This window comes from Aythya fuligula, chromosome 4 (genome assembly GCF_009819795.1).
Source record: "Aythya fuligula isolate bAytFul2 chromosome 4, bAytFul2.pri, whole genome shotgun sequence".
In the NCBI taxonomy this organism is placed as follows: domain Eukaryota; kingdom Metazoa; phylum Chordata; class Aves; order Anseriformes; family Anatidae; genus Aythya; species Aythya fuligula.
The window spans coordinates 73,144,370-73,170,463 of NC_045562.1; the positions used below are offsets into that span (position 1 = coordinate 73,144,370).

A 26,094-nucleotide genomic window follows, 5' to 3' on the forward strand; every position below is an offset into this window, starting at 1 on the left:
ATTTGTGTGCAGTGTACATGTATCTTGGATGATAAGTCAATAGCACACACTTTCAGAAGAAGAACTCTAATTGCTCATGGCCATGGCTGCATACTTTTCTTAAATTTCCATAAGGTTGTCAAAATTCCAAAAATGTTTTTTAAAAGACAAGGAACAAGCAATGACTGCCAGATAAAGAGACAATAAAACAAATAACTAGACATGTTTTAGTGTTATATTGCACAGCACTCCAGAATCAAAGTTCTAGGTATCAACAGCTCTTGGCTCAGATTGTGCTGAAAAATAAGGATGAAAGTTTTGCTAATCATTTGAATCAGTTACTCAAAATATTCCATGGAAAGTAAGAGGTTGAGTGCAATCACATAATAATTGAGAATCTATCGTGGGCAAGAGTTAGATTCAGATCTCTGAACATTTGATCGAGAATGTAGATAACTGGGACTAATTTAATCAGAGTAACAACTAGGAAGGCATCATCTTTCCTCCAGTCACTTATTAAAAGAAACTGTCACAGCTTTTTGTAGAGAGCCTGAACCAATATGATCTCAAAGAGCATAATGAGCTGATTTGAACCCAAGGGGATATGTATAAGGGTATAAAAATACCAAGGCTATAAGTCTTGGTATTTAAGCCCAAAGTTGGTTTCAGATGAGACAGAAGTGATGCTGAGCATCCAGTTAAAAACCTTTTGTATATGAAAATATTTTGGTTTTAAGTATATTGAAAAAGCTCTGGATTTTGGAACCATATGCCCAAGAGTTCTTTAAACTCCATTTAGATATTAAAAAGACTTAATAGATCTTTGCCAAATTTTCAGTCAGTAGCACTGTTAATATTCATCATTCAGATGAATATTTACATTGAACCATAAAAGAAGTGAATGACAGTTGGTAATTGTCCAGTGGCACCAGGAAAACAAGCAGAAAAATTACCTTCTTAGGTTTGATTACTCCAGCAGATGTAACTAGCAAACATATTTGAATCAGCAGTAGTGGACAAAGAACATATGGAGAGGCAAAACAGCAGCTTAAAAAGTTTGGATTAGATATTTAGCATTTAAAAGCTAGAGTTAAGTAAAAAGAATCTTCTCCTAAGTAATTAAGCAGAAAGTATTAAATATATTCAACCATCTAAGCAAAAACGAAAGGAATTAATGTAAAAGTTCATAGCAGGTCATTTGACCCTTATAAAGAACTACCATTTCACAATTTTAAATCTAATAGTCTAGCAAGCTAGATGTTACTAGGGACCAAGGGTTGTCTATCTCAGTGCCAGTTAACATGTTCTTATCCTTGTACAACAGTGGTATTGAACCACTCTTAGGCCAAAAGAAACGTTGGAGCTACAGCTAGTAAAATTACATTTCAGAGAAACCTTTTTATCTGAAAAAAGCCAACCCTATTATTTTCAGTTATCTGTTTCTTTCCAAATTCATTTCAAGTTATTCTGTAGTCAGTATTAAATTACTTTCAGGGAAAATTAGGTCAGTGCAAGAAACACAGACATCTTGAGTCATCAGGTCTGCTTCCTTGCTACTGCAGACAGTCATGTCATAATATAATTAATAATAATCTTAATATGATAATAACTACACTCATAAACTTACCAAGCTTCTATCTTTGAAGCAGCTCAGACATTTAACCCCAATTAATCCTACTGGAAGTAGAAAATTCATTCCAAAATGAACTCCAGTATCTGACTTTTTTTTTCCTCATTAGAGACACTTTAATTCCATACTGGCTGTATTTATAGCTAATTTATACCCATTTCTTCTTATGCCCCATTTGTCCTTCCATTTAAATAAGTATTCTTCTTCCACTATGTTTCCTACTGTTCCTTTTTCACTTCTTGCATTTTTTGTGATGAGCCATGACAGATTAACAACATTTCAGTCTCCTCTCTTGCATGGATTTGCACGGATATTCCTGTAATCATTTCAGCAGCCCTATGAACTGGCTGTTTCTGGAATATATGTGATAAGAACTGCAGTTCTCTGGGAGATACCTTATCATTCTCGGCTACTAGAAATACTTCACCTGATACTCTCAAAGTATATGTAGAGCTTTTTCATAGGCACATCACGTCTGCCATTTACTGACTAACATCCATATACTAGATTCTTTGGCACCTTGCTTTAACAATGAAGTATAAATTTAATTTACATTTCTTAAATGAGAAGTCTGAGTTGGGTTAGTAGGTGATTTATAAAACCTAGGTCATTCAGCAGAGAAAGGCCCTATCAGCCACATAAGAACTGCTCACCATTAATAAATAACAAACAAACAAACAAACAAACAAAAAATAAAGTGAGAGAAAGACCAAACAAAAAGAGAGAAATCCAGCCTAATTCCTGAATACTAATGATCACTCCAAACCCTGCTGCTACTGTGAAATTAGGTCTCATAGATGGACAACATTTCACAGGCTAGGATCCATTTGGGTTGGGGCTGACAGAGTTTTTTGAGATTTTTTTGTTTCTTTGTTTTGCTGTTGCTTTTGTTTATTTTGTTTTGAATCTCAGTAATGACTAGAAGGTTTTGTTTAAGTTATTATGATTTTTTAATGACAAAGCTATTATGTAGGTGCTGGGAACTCATCTGCTTGAGAAGGTTTGAGCCTGCAGTTACTGACTCCCTGTATCACTATCAAATCACTTCGGTTACTCTGATGAGATTTAATCAGGAAACTTACTCCATCCATGCTTAGATTTGAAATTAATCAGATTGAGTCATTTTCTCCCAACAAAATTACAGCATCTAGAAATTAAGTCTGCTAGACCTCATTCTCGCAAAAAACAAAATGACCAAAAAAATAAGAACCCACCTTTTTTCCATAGATTTTCAAAATAAGATGTCATTTGATTTGCAATATTAAATTCAAGGAGTCATATAGGAGCAGATAAAGATGTCTTTAAGTGTATTTATCCAGAATCATGTACACATACAGGTCACACAGTAATTTCCATTGGGTAATTCAAGTAACACAAGCTTAACTTCTGCAAAAAGCTATCAAGGGATGATTGAAAAGGTCACCAAAACTCTGAAAGATACAGCACATATTGGCTCATTCACTCCAAAAACAGAATGAACGGAATGTCAAAAGTGCAAAAGGAAAGGTCAATCCACTGCACATCTCATGCTGAATTCCACTGAAATTTCTACTTCTCATCACTGAAGTCTTAAATTGGAACAAGGCTCCAGCAAACTGGATTGTGTTAAGTGAATACTATATATTGAAAGGGAAAATTAACTTGAGGAATAAAAAAGAGGCTGACAAACAGATGAAGTCAACGAATCTTTACATATATGCATATGTATATTTAGCAACTATTCGTGTTCCTATTTTTTTACTGAAAATATTTTTATTATACCAGTAGCCAGGAAAGGTGTTAATAAACAAGCATCCTATGCTGTTCTTAAACAGACATATGCACACAAATATATGCACACATATCGAAGAGAAATTAAAGGATGATGACATGATTGTTTTTTTAAGAAAATTAAACAACCTCCAAGTGCAACTGTCAAAAAGCAACCATGCTATTATCATAAATGTGGACTTTCATAGAATTTACAAATAAAATATTCTGATAAAATCCCATTAAAAAATATCAGTGTGGCCACATTAAGCGGAATAACAGATTACTCATATTTATAAAAATAGTAATCTGTCTAACTAACCACCTGTTATTGGTATGACTTGGCTTTGGGAATCCCCAGTTCCTGAGACCAGTGGGAAAGCAGGAAGGCAGGCTTGGTGGAGGAGGATGAGGTTAGGGAACATTTCAAAGGAGCTGGCCAAGGTCATTCTCAATTATCTTTGAAAGACCATCATGATTGAGGTCTCCTGAAGACAGGAAGAAAACAGATATTGTTCCTTTCTTTGAGAAGGAAAGGAATGTGGATCCAGAGAGCCAGTCTATTTCACCTCGATCTCTGGGAAGGAGATGAAGCAAATGATCCTGGAAGTTCTTTCCAAATTTACAAGGAAGGTGATTGAGAGCAGTCAGCATACATTTATGAAGTGAAAACCATGCCCAGTCAACCACATAGCCTTATACAATGAGGGGACAGTGGTGCCCAGAGAAGTTGTGGAGTCTCCATCAGTAGAGATGCTCAAAACGTGGCTGAGCAACCTGCTTAGATCACTCTGCCTCAAGCAGGGCCACTGAATTACACTACCTTTAGAGGTCCCTTCCAGCCTCTGTGACTGTGTGAAATCTCCCCCTCTTCCAGACATTAAACTACTTCAGGATCTTGCACTACAGCAGTGCTGGTACAAGACCAGAAGCGTGTGATTTCTAAACTCTGGAAGTCAAAATGATCTACCCTCTGGATCTTATCAGCTCTTTTCTTCATATATAACAGCATAATGTTTAAGTCTAGCAGCAAACACAAAACAAATTGCTTATGCCTTCTTTGGGACTAACATGTAATTTTCTGTATCCTGAAAACAGAACAACCCCTTTGTTTTTTATGGATATTGAACAGGAATCCTGATTAGAAAATATTATTCTCTTTGACAAGTATTTTAGAGTACTGTCTTTTTAATTGGAGACAAAGCATCGCTATAAAAGTGTTCTAAAATATAATCACGTATAGACCCAAACTGAGTTGCAGATTCCATGTAGAACACTGTTCATGATATTAGATAATATGAAAGATTTGAACAACCCATAATTGCTAATTGGCTGTGTTTAAATAACATAAGTAGTTTTTTGTTGTTGTTGTTTTGTTGTTTGGTTGTTTTTGTGTTTTTTTTTCTCTTTGCTTTAAATCTTTTTCTCATGGATGCAGTTATGCATCCATGTTAAACCAAACAAAAAGAACCCTTCAGGACACAAAGATCTGCAGTTTTATCCCCTTTGCAGTCATCCCATCAAATAGGCTGGGACACCCTACTGACCATCCCAGTATACTTATCTACAGTCAAGTTTCTGGTTCAGGTATAATGGTCTAAATCTCGTCTTTGATGGCTGTTTTTCACTTTCTATATTCCTTCTGCCTTATTAATCATATTTCATTATTTATATCCTATCTTAAAACATTATGTTTTGTTTATTGCATTTCAAACTCCATTCTCTGTAATTGAAATGAGTGCATTTCAGTAGTAATCTCTATTTGGACATCGTATAATCATTTGTTAGCATTTGGGAAGTCAGTTGTAGAGTATTTTCATACTGAAGAGTGCTGTATTCTTACTAAATATAAATGTGCATTTTAAATGCTAATCAGAATTCCCAAAGCTTCACATGAATGCTATTAAATTTTCATCTCTCCTACCTGAACACACCTTTGTTTTAAATTTTTAGTACAGTATCCTCTAAAACTTACTTCCTCTTTCATCAGCAGTTAGGACTTTGTTCTCTTTCTGTGGAACAATGACCACTTTTTCATTGTATTAACAGATTTCAATGCCAGGAAAGGCCACATATGATCTAACTTGATCTTTTCCCATTAAATTGCAGCCACTAGAGCTGTATCCCTCTGGAATTGATTATACAGACAATCTATTTGACTTAAATTTGACTAGCTTTACATTTGACATTTAGATAGAGTGATATCAGAAGATGAATCACTATGTATTTTATAGCACAATGGATATCCTTAAAGCTAGTACATATTTTAGATTCGATATTCGCATTTACATCCAATAACACTACGACCTCATTGACTTCATAGATCACTGAAATGCATCATTTAAATTAACCCAACTACTTTTTTGCTAAGAGATAGTAAAATACTGAGAACACAGAATTTGAAGACATTTAGCCACAGATCTATGACAATCTAATACAATTATTTCACAAATGCTACACTTCAGAAAGAACTTTTCTAATTAATAGTCAGATTAATAGTTCATTTGAAACATCACTGATACACTTAAGTACAATAAAGCTTTAATTAAATTTCAATTCATAAGTAAATTGTTTTGGATGTAAGAACACATTACCATTTCTAATCCCTCTTTGTCTACAGCTCTCAGCTACTTCTCAGACTATCATCCTTCAGGGATAGACTAAACAACTGACTAGGCTTCATGGAATTGGACAGCTGATGTAAAGAACATCTTAAAAATTTAAGATTGTGGTTGATGCTAGGGAACTTAAAAACACACTGGGCCTCTTAAGATATTAATAAAAGCAGAAGGAAATTTTAAAAATCAAACAACAGAATTCTAATGTGGACTCATTTGTTTCCTGGCACATGCCAAATGTCATGCAGCTGAACTTCAAAGTTTTGCTGAAGACAAGGACAGTGCTTTTGGGTTTATCTCAAAGCAGCATCTGTACTGCCTAATTATTCCTTGCTTTGCTCCTGGTACACCTGATTATCCAACACTTTACGCAAGATACCCTGCTCTCACAGCAGCCAGAAGTGAGCCCAACGGTATAACATCCTTTTCAAGAAAACCTGGGTGTGCTTGTTAAAGCAGTTCAGATGCTGTGAGTGGCAGAACTGTCTTCCAAAGATTAGTAAGAAACAGAAAGGATTTCTGCTGTGCAGCAAGATACTGAGGTACATGATTCACACCTGCAGAAAGCCTGTTATTTCTTTTTTAAACTAGACATTTTTCCACAACTTTTATGCTTATCGTAAACATTTGAGATATTAAAAATAAAAGGCTTTGCTTTTATTTTAGCTTCATATAGCTACAGAACTGAGACAAAAAGCAGATTCAAAATGAGCAGAGTATTTCCTCACATAAGCAAGAGCAAACTATTTAAGTAACTACAGTGGGAATTACTTGAAAAAGCTGTTTTTTTAATGAACTATAAGTTTATTAAAATAATTATTCAAAAAAAAAAAAAAATAAGAAGAATTTAACTGACAATGAAAAATCTTTTGTTCTAAGCCCTAGCAATTAAAGACTTGAATTTAATCATTTAATGGGTTTCTTCATAACAATTTATGAATTTGATGGTAAAGTGAAACGTGATTAATGTACTCAAGTGAAACATATCAGCTATAGCAAGGAACAACAGCTGAAAAGCATGCACAGATATTCCAACAGTCAGTGAAAAAGAAGCAGTCTGAGAGAACTACTGTGCTGTTTGTCATCAGGCAAACAGATTGCATCATTCTGGATACTGCTTTCATTCTGTGACCTGAAGAGGCTTATAAATACTGTATAGCCAAGCAAGTTAGTCAGTAGATTGTATCTATGCGCTAGGCATTGTCAACGAAGTTCAAAATCATAATTAGAATCAGCTCCATCATTCTGTATTATCACATGAAAAAAAATGCCAAAGGAAATATTCACTTGAAATTGATATTTTCTGAGATAAGCTTCAGATTCAAGGGTTGATATTTTCTAGCAAGCTACATTTTTGTAACAAAGTTTACCAAAAATTACCATAGAGTACTGAGAATGGAAGGAACAGCAAGTTACTCCACATTGAGAGCTGACAAAGTAAATCATCTCCTGGGAAGCAGGGAGTAGGTAGGTAGGACTGATGGTTAGATCAGCTCACTAGATGTTTTAAAGGGTAAGTTTTCCATTGCTTTGTATCCCTGCTAGTTTATACCATTTCTTATTTCTACTCACTTAGTGCCTGTTTGTGAATGACTCGACAGAAGCAGGGACTACCTGGCTCTGATGAGAATACATTTCCATGTGCGATGCAGCCTGAGGTTAATAAAGAAGGAGTTATTGCTGCCCACAGCTCACCAGTTACATGGGCTTTCTGATGGGCGTGAGATAAAAGATATAGGCAGATTATGAACATGATCACACAATACAGAACAGTTGAGGTTGGGGGGGACCTCTGGAGATTATCCAGTCCAACTCCCTGCTAAGCAGGGTCACGTAGAGCACATTGCACAGGATCACATCCAGGCAGGTTTCGAATATCTCCTGAGGATACTCCACAGTCTCTCTGGGCAGCCCATACCAGTACTCTGTCACCCTCACAGTAAAGAAGTGTTTTCTCATTTTAGCCAGAACTTCCTGTGCTTCAGTTTGTGCCTGTTGCCTCTCGTCCTGTTGCTGGACACCATTGAAAAGACTCTGGCTCCATCTTCTTGACACCCTCCCTTCAGATATTTGTACAAGTTGGTAAGTTCCCCTCTCAGTCTTCTCCAGGCTAAACAGGCTCAGCTCTCTCAACCTGTTCTCATACGACAGGTGCTCCGGTCCTCTGATCATCTTCATAGCCCTCCTCTAGGATTTATTCCAGTAGTTTCGTGTCCCTCTTATACTGGGAGCCCAGAACTGGACACAATACTCCAGGTGTGGCCTACTCCAGGCTGAGTAGAGGAGGAGGATCACCTCCCTTGACCTGCTGGCAACACTCTTTTTAATGCACCCCAGGATCCCATTGGTCTTCTTGGCTACAAGGGCAAATTGCTGGCTCACAGTTAACCTGTTGTCCAGCAGGACTCCCTCTCTGCAGAGCTGCTCTCCAGCCTGTACTGGTGCTTGGGGTTTTTCCACCCTATAGGTGCAGGACCCTGCACTTGCCCCTGTTAAGCATCATGAGGTTCCACATCGAGCCTGACCTGCACTGAATGGCAGCACAGCCCTCTGGGGTATCAGCCACTCCTCTCAGGTTTGTGTCATCATATTCTTAAAGTTTTTTAATGTAAAAAAAAAAATAAAAAAAAAATAAAAAACACTTTTTTTTTTCCTTTAAAAAATGTGAGAAACAGAACCAACAGGTGAAAGGAAGATAGGAAATATGGGTAGTACTGATGAGAAGGTGTGATATATTTTTGTGAAGAAAAACAACATATGTTTTGTCAAATACTGTAGAAATCATGAAAGGATAGAAACTGAAGTATCCACAATGAAAAAGACACACACACAAAAAAAAAAAAAAAAAAAAACAAGTCAAATTTAAAACAATTATGAATGAATGAGATTTGCAAACATCACAAATCACAATCAGATGAGAAATCACAGAGATTCTAGACTTTTAGTTGATATAAAATTAATGATAAATTCCATACACTCGAGAGAACTGCCTCCTTTTTCAGTTTTCCTACAGAAACAGCAGCCATAAGATCTTGAAAACCTAAACTTCAAAACTTGTTTATCTTTGACAAAGAGGCTACAACTGAGATAAAATGATACAGCTGGCTATCAGAATATGGTAATTTGACACTTATCAGAGGAGAGCAACACGTTATTTAATTAAAACATTTTCTGTTCCCTCAGTCTGTAGAATATTAGTCAGAATAGTAAGCCTTTGTAGTATGCGAAAAATGTACTGCAAGAAACAATGTGTTGAAATGGTAAATGGAAAGATAATTAATTAAAATCTTCTGCAGTTTTTATGATCCAGACACTAGGAAGTGTAATTCAAATTTTCATGCTGTCATTTTGTATTGCTTCTCTCACTGACTACCACTTTCTGAAACCATACCCAAAATTAAGCCTAACCCGTACTGGAGAACAAAGCGTCTTTAGAGCTGCTTTTAAAGTTGGTTGCCATGACCAGGTCATGGAAAATGCATTCAAAAATAAAGAACACAGAATGAAACATAGAATAATGGGGTCATTCAGGTTGGAAAAGACCTCTAAGATCATCTAGTCAAACCTTTAACCTAGTATTGAAGTCCACCACTAAACCACGCTACCAAGTTGTACATCTACATGTTTCTTGAAGACCTCCAGGGTCTCCAAGACAACATCTCTGGATCACCCCCTCAGTTTTCCTAACCCTATCCATTGCTTCATTAGGCAGCTGGAGAAACTTGTATTGCTTTTGATCTGTTGAAAACTTCCATCATTGGTGATGAAAGTCGAAGAGGGCACCTACACACAGTCATCAGAGGTCACTCCATTGCCAGGCTACGAAAGGTTCTCCTTCCAAGTACTTGGAATCTGAGGCTGCAAAACAACCAATTTTTCAGTTCAAAGCACGAATCAAACATCTTTTGTTCAACCAAACATGAAAAAAAAAAATCAGTTCAGAATTTCTGTCCAATGAATCAATAGTGATTTCAGGCACTCAGCTGCGATCCAGACGATATTTCACAGAACCATAAATTAGAACAACTTCAAATAGAGGGGCTGAGAGGCTGGTCCCATGGTGCTCTACAGCTTTATGGTAATGGCACTGTTCTGAGGACTCAGAGACTTCAATTCAAATCTCTGTACTGAATTAATACAGAGGCTTAAATACAGATTTCATGCATGCCAGTCAAATCTGCCTGCAGACCCATTGTTCATGGTTATCTCAAAACTTAATTGAAAATACTTCACATTTAATACTGCTGGGGATTATTGACTGTGGGCTGAAACTTCCTAGTTTTGAAAGTACTGCTGGAAGACAGAACAGAGCAAGATAACTGCCTATGGCACCTTTTCCAATTTGTAAGACCCTACTTTAAAACAAATTAAAAACCACTATTTAACTATTTTTAAAATTTGACCTAAATTCAGAAATTTCTTGCACTGTAGTAGTACACTCTGATCAGTGGTGGAGCAAAATATATACTGAAAAATATGCCTTAGTTAAAATCCTTCGATTTTTTTTTTTTTTTTTTAATTACAGTGTATTTCTACAATTCTTTCTCAATTACAATCCTTCTTAATAGAAGGATTGCTTCTAAAGAAACAAGCGGTGTCTTCAGAATCTGATTTTACAATTCAATTAAATTATTTCTGGAAGTACAGTATTTTTATCACTTACAATTGGGAGTAAAATTTAAATTTTGACAACTGTCAGAAGCTGACATTCTAAAGCAATTTCATGCTTCCCTTGTTACAAAGCTACAACAGTAATATAATCTTCAAAAAAGACATTGTAGCTAAATGTAGTATTGAAAAGGCAAAATCACCCAGCATTAATTTTTATTACTTTTAAAACATATCACTGTGTTTTTTTGTGAAATCTGTGTCAAAAATCTGTGATATTTGGACAAGATATCAAGTGCCAACCACCCTTTATACTAAATATTTCTTGAAGTCACTTTCATATACTTGAACAATCATGATCTAGAACAAAACATTGAAAAGTGCAATGAATACTAGAAAAAGTCTAACCAGGGCTGTGACAGAATCACATCTTTTGAAAATGATGCAGAGAATAAGTGCAGGCGCTTAGTCCTCAGCTGGCTTTAACTGGAAACATTTTACAGGAAAATTTAAAAGTACCTTCATCAGTTCAAGACCTCCCCAACAGCTTGAGCTATTTGGGATGTATACCGAAAATAACCTGTATGCATTGAACGCTTCCTTATTTTTTGCTTTACTACCCAGGGGTCCGGGACCAATTACAGAATGTGTATCTTGGGACTGCACAAGGCTTCTTATGGGATGCTTAGGGGAGAAATCATTGGTGATCAAGATGGCATGGGAAGGAACAAGCAAGGGAAAATGAAGGAGTAAGAAGACAGAAGGTCATGTGCAAGCAAATTACTGGTCAGTGTACTTCTCTAGCTATGTCTTGTGGTATATGTGAGTTGTATACGTGTGCCTCCTGTGAATTTATGCTCAGCCCTACTGCTGCTTGGAGCTGGGGCCATGGAGCTGCAGCTGCCTCTCCACTGGATTCAGCAACCCCTGGCACTATTTATGCATATAACAACTCTTTGAGATTCTATACAGTGTCTGCTCATTCATCACAAGTGCTTTAAATCATTTTGCAAAGGGAACATTAATGTCTTTCAAAAGGTAAATTCTCTGAGAGATGAAATAATTAATGGATTTGAAAACAGACTGAAAGAGCTAGCATTAGAGAATTTGCATAGAATGACATTTAGCATGCTATATTTCCTAGGATGAGCACTGCAAACATGAATAATCATTGGATTCACTTCTAAATGTAACAAGCAATTCAAAATAGATTATGAATATTTTTGAATAAGAAGATAGAGTTTTCAGGCTACAGCTTCAATGACTTGTTGAATACACAGCTTCAGATCTCCAAGCTCAAAGCTTCCTGTTGCACAAATGGGAGCCATCAGAGAGACGGGCAAAAAACAAGTTATAGAGTACCTCATCATAGACACTATTGGCAAAATACAGAATATGCTTATTATACACACAGGTTCTTTCAAAAGCGTAGACCAAAATTCATTCTCCCATTAAGAAGGACTGACCACAAGTCCAACTTCATCTTTCAGAAATTATTATTAATTTGACTAAAATAAATTACTGCTCTTCAATTATTTCTTTCTACACACACACAAACGTACACACAGACTTTTTCTCTCTCTAGAAATAGTGGTCACTAACTTCTGTAAGCAGAAAAAAATAGTTATCATGTATTTCACTGAAGAGGATTACAAATAAACATAAGAAGAACACAGTTTTAAGTGAAAAGGCAAGATAACCTTTCATTATTATTATTTTTTAAATAATAGCCCCTAATCCAGGTAGGAAGCAATAGTTTAGGTTACTTAGACAAATTCTAAGTGATAAAATATTAGTATCAGCTCTTCCTTCATATTCATCAGATTCAAACCAAATATCCAACAGTTCTTCCATTCAACTCGGACTTTGGGAATAATGATCAGTCAGAAAGACTCAGAGAAATGCCAAAAAAGCCCTCAAGCAACCCATGCTTAGATATTAGAGTAATAGAAAGTTTTAAATACAAGCACATATCAACCCTTCATTCTGAATGCTGTCCCTGGGATTCACAGTTGAAAACAAACGCAGAAATGAGACGATATTTCCTCATTTGTTTTTTCTATAAAAATGATTTCCTCCTTTTTCACGTCAGATGGTGGTTATATTGTGATACCCAATGGCTTCTACAGAAACGCCTTTAGGACGTAATTCTACTTCCATGATTTCATTATTTATTTATATTTATAAATTTGGAAAAATGCTGGAGAACGCACAAAGAGAGAGCAAGACTACATCCATTTGTTGAATTCTCATTGACTAAGTGAACCAAAGTTCAATTCATTCAACCAAGGTTTGTAATATTTTAAATTTAACCGCTACAACCAAGATGTTCCAGGAAAGTTTTTAGGTACTAATGGGAACATCTATTAAAAAAATAAGTAAAAATCAGGACAGCAGAAAAAGTAGGTTGTGTGAGGGCTCTTGGAAAGCCTGCTGCAGCTGACTCTCCTGAGCAAGTACATCCAAGCCATCAGTTTAACGTGCTATGAGAATGTTCACACCCTGGACTTGAATGTAAATTTAAAAAAAAAAAAAAAAAAAAGCTTACTAGGAATGACTTCAGTGTGAGAATGGAATGCAACTTGGGGAAAAAGGGGCCGAAAGGATTTAAAAAAGCATAATCTGTCTATGCCATACTGTTGTCTTTGAAATCAAAAGAGGCATATGTGCTAAAATAGTATTATATATTGTTATAAAAAAGATGGCATTGTGTATGTGAATTTAAGAAGGGCATCAAAAACATACTTTTTAGCATGTTCCATCACCAAGAAAAATGTTGCTAAGAATATTAGTCATTTTGTGTCAGTTGTTGATATATACTTTCAAGTTACTGACGCTCATAACAGCACATGGATCGTATTCTCTTTATGCAACGTGCATAAATCTCAATGAGCAGAAAATTAATTCTACCTCAAGTTTATGTTATCTTCAAACATGAAAAATGTCAGCTTCTATCTCCTGTTCCTTGATTGAAGTATAAATTTCAGATTATGGTGCAAAGTTGCATCTACGCTCCTTGAAAAGCCGAATTTTAAACACACAACAACCTGCTGCTGGACCTAATCATGCTTCTAATTAAGTTTTCAGTTATTTGCCAGAAAATTTCTAGGTAAATTATACTAAAAGCATTAATTTTCCAAGGACAGATGTTTCCTAAGTCATTTAATAGATACAATAAATATACATTATCTATTTCCTTGTCTTGTTTCCCTTGGCACTCTAAACTGCTTCTTAATAAATTTATTTGACCTGAGCCCAACAGATCAACAATTCTTTCATGTGAATCAGAGCCTGAATGTCTCCTCCACAGGGAACATACTTCCTCTGTAATGATCAGTAAAGGATCAATTGCAATGATCAATAAAGGCGTAACACCTACGCCAGGGAAACATGCCCATCTTGTCCTCTCCCCAGACCGCATTTCTTGTTTTTTATGAGTTCCTCTTTGATCCTCTGCATTTCTCAAGCTTTACAGTTTCAGGGCCTAGAGTTATTAGAATCAAAATATATATATATATAAAATCTCACTCCTCCCAAAATTTCAGTAAGCAGAAGACTGTCTGCTTTCCCTCACCTCTAATGAACAAAGACACAAATGACAAACATCAGTGCTTCGTTTGCTCCCCATCTCAGTGATATTTTACACAGATCTGACAACATGTGAATAAACAGCTATGCCACAAATTATTCAGTTGTACAGCAACTGGATAATTTCACTTATATGGCTTTGAACTGAAGCTTATTTTCACTATTTTGGCTTTCTTAAGACCTATGGGACCAAACTGGACATATATTAGAATTATTATGGGATATACACACACATATACCTACACACTTATGAGTTTTATACATAAAATATTTTTCATAAAGCTGTGTGAAATGCAGTAAGAAAAACATTAAAAATATGTTGATTGTATTTTATTTTTTTTTTACAACTTAGCTTTGTAAATCAAAACTGTTGATCGTCAGAATTTTCTACAGCTATCCAAATATAATTTATCCTTTCAGATTCCAAGAGTCTTAAGCTATATATTCTTTCTTAAAGCTATATATTCTTAAAGCTATATATTATTTTCATCCACATTCTTTCCGAAGTATTTCACAAATGATAGAGTACACTTCTTCACTTGTTAGTCTACACCTATCAATCGAAAGCAAGTCTGTCCAGGATGAATTACAACTGTATATAGTAGCACAAAACAGTATAAAGCAATTTAAGACAGGAAATGAGGAACACCAGAGCCAGCTGTAACTGCAGAAGACATTTTTAGGTTGATGGTGTAATTATCCAAGTTGGAATTTTGCCAGAAAATCAACAAGCAATAGTCTGGCAAAACACAGCCCCGGTTTATTAATCCAGCTCTGTATGCCACTGAGCTAAACATATCGTTCCACATTGCACCAAGGCTGGTCTAGTTTATGTGGCTCGTGTGCTAATATTGACGTTTCGCATCTCCTGCTTTCTTAATTATGGACTCGTGTTGTACAAACCCAAAAAAGCTGCTCCACTTTTCTGACATACATTTTTCTAGGCTGTTGACAAAAGACGTCTGTATCATTCTGCACAATACTGCTTAAGCTTTCTATTCGTCTCTCTACTGCCAGCACTTTAAAATAAATAAATATATAAATAAATACCAAAACAAAACAAAAAAGGGGGGTGGATTTTAAAAAAATAAAAGGCTCGTTAGCAATTTAAAAGTCAGAAATCCATTTTCAGGAAGAAAACCAAAACTCTCCACAGCATTCTTCTTAAATGCCTCTAGCTTTACAAAGCATTAATGTGCAAAGAAATCATTGTTAACTACTATAACGATCTAATGACAAAGAAAGCTAAATAAGGAGCTCAGACACAGTGCTAATGAATGTGGTGCATACGCCTGGATCAGAGAGCATGACTGATGGATCAGGGCTGATGACTCTGAGACAGTAGAAAGCTCCTCGAGAGAAGCTAGCAAAATTGAGTCAGCATCACAGCCCCAAAGGAAGACAGCTACAAATTCAGAAGGAGCACTGAAGATGTTCATCTAGAATGTGACATAGGACAAACTAAATAATGTAAGCAATAGGAAACTGAAGTAGCTGACGTATGAAACTTCATGACAGAACCACCAAGCATCAGCTTCAAAATTCTAAAAGAAAACAAAAAGAAATGAACAAAAACAGAAAACTGGCATAATGTTCTATATATGAGAGTACAGTATGATGTACTGGCGATTGAATAATAAAAATAAAAAAAAAAAAAAACAAAAAACACATAGAAACAGGAAAACTGTGAAATCAACTATACATATAGTGGAAGACAGCCTCAGGATAGAATAGACTGGAACATTCACAGGTCAACGTTTGTGTATACAGGATTGTAACCCTGCCCACTCATATGATCACTTGAGTCCAATTTTTAAGAACTGAAAAAAACATCAAATGAGTGCTGGGGGCCTCACTGAAAATCAGTAAGTACTTTATACTTAAGTACTTGAGACTCTTTTTCTAAATCTCAGTTGGAAATCCGCCAGTCTTGTTCTAAAGCCTAGGAATGATGGTATGGGCAGATGGTATCTTTAGATTATAGGATTTACAATGGAAAATACCAAAAGGTACTTAAGTCTGTTGCAACAAAGATAATTACAATAAATGTCAATAAAAGGGTAAGTTTTTCTTATGGGCATGTACTGAAGATATATTTTTCCCCTACTACACATGTAAATCTGAAAGCGTCTGACATATGTTTAACCTTTTGAAGAAAAACTGTCAGATGATTCCCACAGAACCATGGATATCCATGATATTTGTGAAGTTTCAGAGCAGTTCAAAGCAGTTTTCTTATTCAAAGCAGTTTTCTTATAATATCAATTTATTCAAAAATTACATTTTGCAAAGCCAGCATAAGTTCTGCCAGTACGTATTATCCAATGGCTGACTCCAATGCCCAAACAAACAATTTTCTGTAAGGCTGCTTATCTTAAAACTTGCAATTTTACCTACACAGGTTGAAAACATTTATCTTATTATCACCAATACTCACCAAAATGTTTTTAATATTAATATCTGCATATTTTCAGAGCATGACAACCTTTGCGTGTATTTCAATACATGCTTGAAACCACAATTAGATTGTTCAGAAAAGTATGTACCATAATACTAATTCTACATTTGCATTCACAGACTTTAAACTACTGCTCAAAGTTTAGCTAAGTGACAAATTATATCATTTTGTTACACAGCAGAATAAAAAACAAGTCCAAAATGAAACAATAAGCTTTAGCATTAGGCAGCATGGTTGGTAAATAATATTTGAGTTTACTACTGGGTGGTAGAACAAGGAAAAGGAAAAAACTACATACTGCTTTACAAAGTTAAAACAGTCTTATTACTCATTGCCAGTGACAATGGTAGAGGTATATTAATATCTGTATGTTACATATATATTATACATGTAGTGTAATATAAGAGTGGTTTGTCTTATGTTACACTATCAGAGAAGCTGATACACTTGTTTTGGAAGAAATCTTGAAGAGACTCAACCATGTCAGTTACACCCTTGAGTAGTTTGTTCCACATACCTTGTTTGCGTACATCCTCTACAGCAGCAACCAGTTCCTCCTTCAGATCCTGGCTCTCTTTGGCGATTTGATCTCCTTTTTCTAAAAAGTTCTGAGTAGCCTGCTCTACCGAGGCAGCCAACACATGAGCCTTCTTAGAGCGCCCTTTCTTCTTGCCAGACGGTCCCTTATTGCTTGTGTTAACAAGCGTTGTTACCTTTGGGAAAGAGAAAAGAAGTTTCTATAAGTCTGAACAATTCTTCTGCTCTTAAGAACAAAATAGATAGTCATCTAATTCAATATTCTCAATATTTTCTGTTGAAATGATGCAATGGTCACATGTATTGAATATATAAAATCTAAAGTTCAAAGCCTGAAGCATAGCAACATGCACCCCAAAAAAAGGTTTTTACTTTTAGCTTGTATTTAGTCTGGTCTAAGCAAATCAGCAGGCAAGCAGTGAAAGAGAGAAAGAAGAGAAACTTTTGTCACTGGTCTTCATTTTAAAAAGTGAATAAGCCATTAAAATGAAAACCCAACAAACATACAGGTCAGTAACTATTTGAAAAGCAATCTCCTCTAGAGATAAGTACCACCACTTACGTTCAAGCAGTGACAAAACCATTGTGGCTGTTTTCTAGACATTAAGGAATGAGTAGCTCCTGCTGCAAAGATTATACAGGTTAAAACTATCCTGTGTAATAGTGCTTAAGTATATTTAGAACACATTAGTGTAGGACAACAGTGGACAGTAAAATGATCATACTTTCTCCCCAGTGTTTAAAAAGAAAGGAAATCTGCTTTCATATTTTTAGAATCTCCTACAAGAATTCCTTATTCAGTTGTCAGATCAGAAACCCGAACCACATAGCTTAACAATACAGCACAGCATATACAATACAGCACATACATCACAGCTTTTTGGTGGATGGACCACAAAAATTTAACGTCGCTCCAGCTCTAGCAGGATGTTTTTCTGTAAAGCCCAAATATCAGATATCATCAGGTGTTAAATACATGAAAACAAGCAATGGATCCATAACAATCGGTGATCCAATTCACCCTAGCCAGAATACAACCCAGGGCAGTCTATTTAAGTTGCATATCTGTGTGCTAACCTAAAAATCTACCGTAAGAAAAATAATAATAATAAAAAAGTCTTTGCAATAGACAGACAATACAAAGCAAGAAAGATCCTAAAAGGAAGTAAAAAAAAACCTCACTGCTATCCCGTTCCTATTACGGGAAGCACGACAATGTGTTACAGTTGTGACCAAAGAGCCTTTCATCACACTCTTTGTGCCTTTTCAACCACATCTGAAAACAGGGAGACTAAGGAAGCTTAATAAAAATAAAATAGAAAAGGCTGTCAAGGCTTGAAAACACCATACACAGAGAGGTACAGGGAAAAAATGCCTGGGTACAGCAGGATAGTATTCTACTGTTATCTGTTTTATTCCACTACTTATATTTAGAAATAAATTCTTTTTTATTATTTTTCCCATTAAATTATTATTCAATAAAAGTTCCTGAATATCCTTTCACGGTTTATCATTATCTATTTAATAATTTTAGGACTTTATGAAGACACTCGGATAATTCTGTAATATAACTCAGGTTTATCCAAAAGAATGGATTTATCCAGTACATCACGGGGAGTACTAAGACAACCTTTCAGATGCAACAGGCAACAAAACTATTGAGCACCTACTGAAATTCACAGAAGTGATCTGAAAAGGAAGAGAACAACATTGGAACTTGATCTTAATTGTTTGAACTTAATGAACAAACTAGAGGTATATTGCCAGAACAGTGGCAATACATACCAGTGGCAATAAACAGATAAAGGGAAGAAAAAGATCTCAAGTAAAGATAAATTGGTCAATAAATGAAGTCAAATCAGAGTATTTTGTAGAACTCTCTCAGGTAGATACTATATCAATAGCTTTAGAAAAAGAATCAACTTCTTCAAATAGCACCAACACAAATAATTTGTAACTGGCAGACTAACTGCTGAAATCCTGTGAAGACACAGGATCAGTCAGATTACAGACCTCTTTTGGTACCCTAAAAACATAGTTTTCCATTAAAAATAATAAAAATCAATGTGACAGGATTGTGCTATCTGCAAGTCTGCTCCTTCTATGAATGATTCGACTACCAAATTTCTTCTCATCTAACCTTACCTACAAAAGAGTTACACATCTCTTGTAAGAGCATCTAGAAGTACTGAACTGCTGCAGTCAACGAACAGGAATGGGGACTATAACTGTCGTAGAATACAACAAGTTTGTTCCTAGAAATAGATACTGTCTCATAAAACAGGAGGGAAACACAGAAAACCAGGGTGAGAACAATCAAATAGGTATAAGATTTCTCAGTTAAGTGAAATAAATCCTGAATAAATATTTTACCACCATGATCTCCAAAACATTTTGATGGTACACATAGAATATGTATTTTAGATATATGTACATGTATGCTTTAATAAAATGGTTCAACATGCTGGATTTACTAGCCCAACAATGTTCTCAGTAGAAGCAACAAGCCATTTACACATAGCCCTCAGGGCATAACAACTCTCAACAGGCAATTTCAAATAAAATGTACTTACATAGCAAAGTAAACATCTTGATTTAATTCACACAAACTGTGTCGTGCAACAAGAGAGGCTTTCCTCCTAAAACTGCTAAGTATGGGAGAAGCCCTGCAAAAATCCATCTTGTGAATAGATAAGCACATAATGCGCAAAGCAGAATGAAAAATAGTAATTGGTTGAACATACATCAGTTTTAATTATGTGTGTTTTGCTTAATGGGAGCTGGCTGGGAATCAGTTACTGCTCCTTTTTCTTTCCAAGAAAGCAGAAGGACAAACGCTGAATTCAGTTTTTTGCACATAATCAGATGAGCTGCAGGTGCTGGTATCCCAGATGAGGGAGATGGTTTGCTGAATTCCCAAAACACCAACAGTTAGAAGCCTCGTACCTTATTCAGGATGCTCAAAGGATGGTTGTAAGGGCACACAATAGGTTCAGTTAAATCAGGAAATGAGAAATAAATGTTGATATATTTTGCCTTTTACATCAGGAGCTTTTTCTCTCTGTACCTGTCATAAGTCTAAGGAGTTTTCAAAGTAACACTTAATAGTGTTCTTTTTGAACAGGAATGGCCAAAAATATAACTCATATCCCTTTAAAAAGAAAGATAAAGAAACACTTATTTGGGAAGAGGAAAAAAGCTGAGTGGTCTTTTTCAGAGAAAGTGTGCTCACAGCAAATACTTGTGTCAGATTTAAATAGTTTTCTTAGATATCTAATTACAGACACCCACAGAAATGCAATCAAAACACCGTAAAACATTATGAAAAGTTTATCAGAACTTCCCAAAATACATGAAAAAATAATAAAGTATTTCATCACATTTTCATCAATACCAATTAGTTTGTCCTGCGCTAGCTGATATGCAGAAACACAGAAAAATTCCTAAGAGGCACAGAGGTGTCTGTTGGTGTTTCTGAAAGGTGAAGAACCTCCTTCTGTGGCACAGTCTCTGCAAATCAGGTTCACACACACAGGCTCTGGAGAGGAGGAGGAAGCAGCAGCAGTGTAAAGCCCTTCTTAATGCACCAGGCTGCTGTGAGTCCAGATCAGCCCAGCACAAAGGAGATCACCAACTGCCCCAGAAGATGGAGTTTTCTCTTACCATGTCATGTAAAGGACATGTAAAACACAGCATAACCAGAGTAAATCTGCTTTTTCAAAAAGAAATGCTGGTGTATTCCCCTTGATCCCAATTCTCTCCTTAAAGTTTTGCTGTTTTCTGTTTTTGTTTTGTTTATTATTATTATTATTGTTTGTTTTGTTTTATTTTTTTTTCCCCCAGCATTTTAAAAAAATCATTTAAAAATCTCTGGCATGTCAAAAGCACAGACTCAAACATAACCAGAAAATCACACACGATACTGGCTAGCAAGAGAGCAAAGTTCACAAATGGTGCTACAAACATATTGTTTGCCAATACACCTTCGATGATTTGTAAATTTAAGCAAAGATTTCGAAACATGTAAGAGAAACAGCAACTTCATCTCCCCACTACCTAAATAGCAGCATTCAGAGGCCAGCATTTTTTTATTTTTTATTTTTTATTTTGCTTACAAAGAGGTGACCTGGCATAACAGGTAACAACACTCACAGAAGAAACAAAGGACAAATCTTGAGCCTAACTTGACTCTCAGATCAGTTTTACATAAATTTAATTTCTATTGAATACAATAACAAAAAGAAAGTGACTGAGTGCCCCTTATAACCAAGTTGGTTGCTACTCTGGATGTTTTTTCCTAGTACGTTGCTATTTTTAGGTTAGTTCTGCAAACCGAGATTAGTACAAGAATTGGACTACAGCAGAGACCCCTTCTATCTGGCAATTTTCAAGGTCTTAAATGAAATCCTAGAAACCTGCTTTTTTGTTTTTAAGTATTTGAAACAGAATTAAAAGGAAATGGAGACAGAGCAGTTCCTGCTCTCATTGACAGACCCCTCCTCAACAATAAGATTACTGGTGACCTGCCAGTTTTATTTTTCTCTCTGATTCCAGGTTAAGAGGACAAGAGCAGGAACATAGAGATTTTTCACATTGTTATTAGAAAGAAAGCAATAAGTAAATAAATAAATAACAACAACTTGAATGTTTGGAGCTTTAAGATACACGTAAAGTGTTTTTTCTTGACAATAAATTCCCTAAAAAAAAAAAAAAAAAAAAAAAAAAAGACTCCAAAGGCAGAGAAAAGACTGATGTCAGCTAATGAAAAAACATTTCTTAATAGTAAGTACAAAGAAAAAGAACATTATAATCATCAGCATGTACCAGTGCAACATCTGAACATCGCTTGCTGTAACATGTCCTGTGGACAGGGGAGACAGAGAGGCTCCATCGATTCCAGCCCCAGCACAGTCACTCAGGTATCCAACCTTGTGCACATCAACTCTCCCAACTCCGGTTTAATTTCACTTCTCTATTCCAAACACTTCAATCTGCTTGGAAAATTACTCAATAGCACATTCACTTAAATGACCTTAATAGATTAAACTAATTACTTTGCTGAATCAAGGTCCCAAACTAATTTGATCAAAAAAAAATACTTCATTTCAGAGACAGTCTCATTTACTGCACCAGAAGAAAACACCAGAGGTTAGTTTCCTTAAGAATAGAAAACGCACACTATATCCTGATTTATTTTAACATACACACCTTTCAGCTACTTATAACAAAAGCATAAAATTGAAATCTCTGCCACAAGTAATAATTTATACATGTAAATACGTGTCCTGCAGAAAAGCCTCCAAGTTCTGAATTCGTCAATCACAGCAGGTGTAGGAGTGAACATGTACAGAATGATGCAGCCTAACATGGACTGTTCCTAATGTACAGCCTCAACAAGTAATCAGCATATCAAGACCAGATAATGAAAACTTATGAGCATAGCAAAACATCTAAAATCTGCAAGTGCCAGAAATCCCATTCCCATACAAATTTGAGCATATGAGAAAGGCTCAGGATGATGAAATGACATATATAGAGAAGAAAGCATTGACAAGCAGACACAGAGTGCATATATTCTTTCCAAAACATAAATGTTTTCCAAAGGACATGATGAAATTTCCTAGTCTTGGGCCATGATGAGCCAGAAATCTCTACTATAATTGCTACTGCCATGCTTAGAAAGCTGAGCACCTCATTCAATTAACATTTACGGCCATCTTCCTTTTCACAGAATCACAGAATCACAGAATTTTCTAGGTTGGAAGAGACCTCAAGATCATCGAGTCCAACCTCTGACCTAACGCTAACAGTCCCCACTAAACCATTTCCCTAAGCTCTACATCTAAACGTCTTTTGAAGACTTACAGGAATGGTGACTCCACCACTTCCCTGGGCAGCCTGTTCCAGTGCCTCACAACCCTTTCAGTGAAGAAGTTCTTCCTAACATCTAACCTAAAACTCCCCTGGCTCAACTTAAGCCCATTCCCCCTCGTCCTGTCACCAGGCACGTGGGAGAACAGGCCAACCCCCACCTCGCTACAGCCTCCCTTGAGGTACCTATAAAGAGCGATAAGGTCACCCCTGAGCCTCCTCTTCTCCAGGCTGAACAAGCCCAGCTCCCTCAGCCGCTCCTCGTAGGACTTGTTCTCCAGGCCCCTCACCAGCTTCGTTGCCCTTCTCTGTACCCGCTCAAGCACCTCCATGTCCTTCTTGTAGCGAGGGGCCCAAAACTGAACACAGTTTGCATTGATTCAGAGAAAACTGGTGCGGACTTACAGGACTGCTAGAGATACTCCTCTGCATTTATTCCTAGATGACTTAAGCTCTCTATTAAGGATGAAGACCTGGTGCCAGCAGTGAAGTTGGCTTGCATCAAGTCACAGATGACAGCAGCTTGGGGACCAGTTGATGCACTTCGTGGCAAGCCTGCCACTCACAGGAACCACACAGAAGTCAACGAAGACAAAAGCCCGGTCATGCAGCAGTACCGGAGGAACACCTGGCTGTAAGACTGATTTAGGGACTGATGGGCTGGGGGGCAAATCTGGTTCGAGGAACCTGATGGACCTTCATAGGCAGCAAGCTGCCATCAGCCTGCCGTGGCAGAAAAGGCAGCCAAAAATACCTGTGCTCTTACACCTTAAGATAAACTCTTAATACTATACACTATACTCTTAGTAAGTAGACTAAGATACTCTTACACTATGCTGTTTTTGCCTACACCTCAGGTGGAACATAGCCAGACTGAGAGAAGTGATCATCCCCCTCCACCCAGCACTCCTTGAACAGCATCTGGAACAACCACTTTGGACCCCTCCAGTACCGGAAGACAGGCAGATGTTGAAACAAGAGCTTCTGGCTGGATATAAGGGGAAAAAAATGTACAATGATTTGTACAAATATTTTATTTTCCTTTATAAAACAGATTTTATTCAAGATCCCAGAGGAGATTCTATATTCTTTAATAGAATAACCTGATAAAAGAGCTAAAGCGGGGTAAAGTTCTGGAACCTCCTTACTTAAGGAAATCTCCCACCTCCCATAAAAGTATTGCAGTTAGTAATTCTAAATAGTTAGTATTACTAACTGAAATGCTGGGGGGCTCTCTTCTCTCCAAAGAAAGCTGGATCATCATGGAGCAACAGCAAAGCAAGGAGAGGAAATGTTCTTCAGCATGTGCTGAGGACATCTGCTCCGGAAAGGGGAATTCTGGATTCCAGCCTTTGCACGGCCAGGTTGGGTTCTGTACAACACACAGCTCTTACAGAAAGAAAACTGCTCATAAAATCAGAATCTGGCAATTTTGCCCACCTGGGATACCTGGTGTCAGCTTATTTGAAATGACATGAAATTAACAGTCGGAACTGCTAAGAAAGCAGTCTCTGCCAAAATTAGCAGTACCACTCAGAGAAGTCAGACACACTGGGAGAGGAAAATTTCTCCCATCAGTGAAAGAAAAACCCATGACACTTTAGCTGCTTTCCCCTTCGAACAAAGCCATACATCAGCCTATAACTGAAGTTGTAGAATAAAAAAGAAAGAAAAGAAATAACCTGTTCTTATTAACACCGTGCTTGAGTTTTTGAGAAGTGTCTACCTGGAAGATTTTAACTGTATTCATGGGGAGAAGAAAAAAAAAAGAAAGAAAGAAAGAAAGAAATTAGACAAGAACATAGCTCACTTTTCTGCCAGGGCTTTCAAGCTAACTGGTTTACTTTAAATAATTTACTCCACCTATGCATACACAAAGGAAGGAATGTCTGTATCAGTTGAAGTTACTAATTAATGCAGATCTCACAAAAATTTAGTACAATTATCAAATATATCACTTGATAATTACCATAAGCTCATTTGGCAATCCTATAATGATCCTGGCTTTGTGATCACACTAGGGAACCTTGTTCTCCTGTTTTATTAAAGAAGCTTCACGCAGTTCTAGCACAGATCTCTGTTGGAACAACAGAACTTCACTAATTAATAGCTCAGTCCCACCCTGAATTAAGTCTTCCTTACACAGCTCCAGCAGCACAAAAGAAAGGTGAAGACGTCGTTGATAAAAGGAGAAAATTGTATTAGCACAGATTTCCCTGCTGCAGGGGTCACAGGCAGGCAGGAATGCCAGCAGTGAAAGGGGCCAGAGCTGGCTCAGACATTTATCAAATTAATCCCAGTCAGCAGCTCCAGCTCATAGAAAGAAGAGCATCCCTGACGGCGTGAATTAAACTGTCCTCCCTGCAGATTTCTGAAACGCATGGGCCGAAAATGTAAGAATTGCAATACTTTCCCCCCACATACCTCTTTCCCCTAAATCTGCTTGAATTGGATTGGTTTATTTACTGAAGCTTTTCTATAACCACATCACACAATGTACTAATCTGGACACTTTGGAGGAATATACTGATAGGCATTTTTTCACTGTAATACTACTCCTTGGGGATCGTCACTGATTGCCCACCAGGTACTCAGGCCTTGTCATTTCTTAATATTGAAAATATAAATATGTATATAATTATATACAGTGTAAGTAGTTATATATAATTAGATAAATATATTAATATTGACAGAGGGCTGGTGGGGTTTTCCAGCTGGAGGACAACATTCATCTGCTTTCGTGTTTTAATACTGAAGTTAAATCAAACATGGCCATAAAAACGTACCTTACGTAAACAAGTCAGGTCAGGACTAGATGACCTTCGAAGGTCTCTTTCAACTGAATTATTTTAAAACAACTCACATAAATGGTTTGTCTGCAACATGTGAAGTTAGTGTAAAAGGGCCTGTCGGAAAGATTACTAATTGCTCACAAGAAAAACACTGCTATTTGCCCCTGCCACCCCTATTTTCGAGTATATATTAACTCGCTCTTCCCAGAGGCATTTCTTTGCATGTGAGCAGCTACAAGTTATTCCTCTCATTCCTCTCTTCTC

The 26,094-nt window shown here is 36.6% G+C and overlaps 1 protein-coding gene across 5 annotated transcripts in view; it reads right to left on the reverse strand.

Annotated features, from left to right (window-relative positions):
- CTNNA2 (catenin alpha 2) overlaps nt 1-26,094 on the reverse strand; it is a 484,674-nt gene that overhangs the window by 360,613 nt on the left and 97,967 nt on the right. For all 5 annotated transcript variants that reach the window (XM_032186536.1, XM_032186537.1, XM_032186538.1 and 2 more), the window contains one exon: nt 17,148-17,343. In XM_032186536.1, the coding sequence (XP_032042427.1) occupies nt 17,148-17,343 (196 nt within the window). The remainder of the gene's footprint in view (nt 1-17,147; nt 17,344-26,094) is intronic.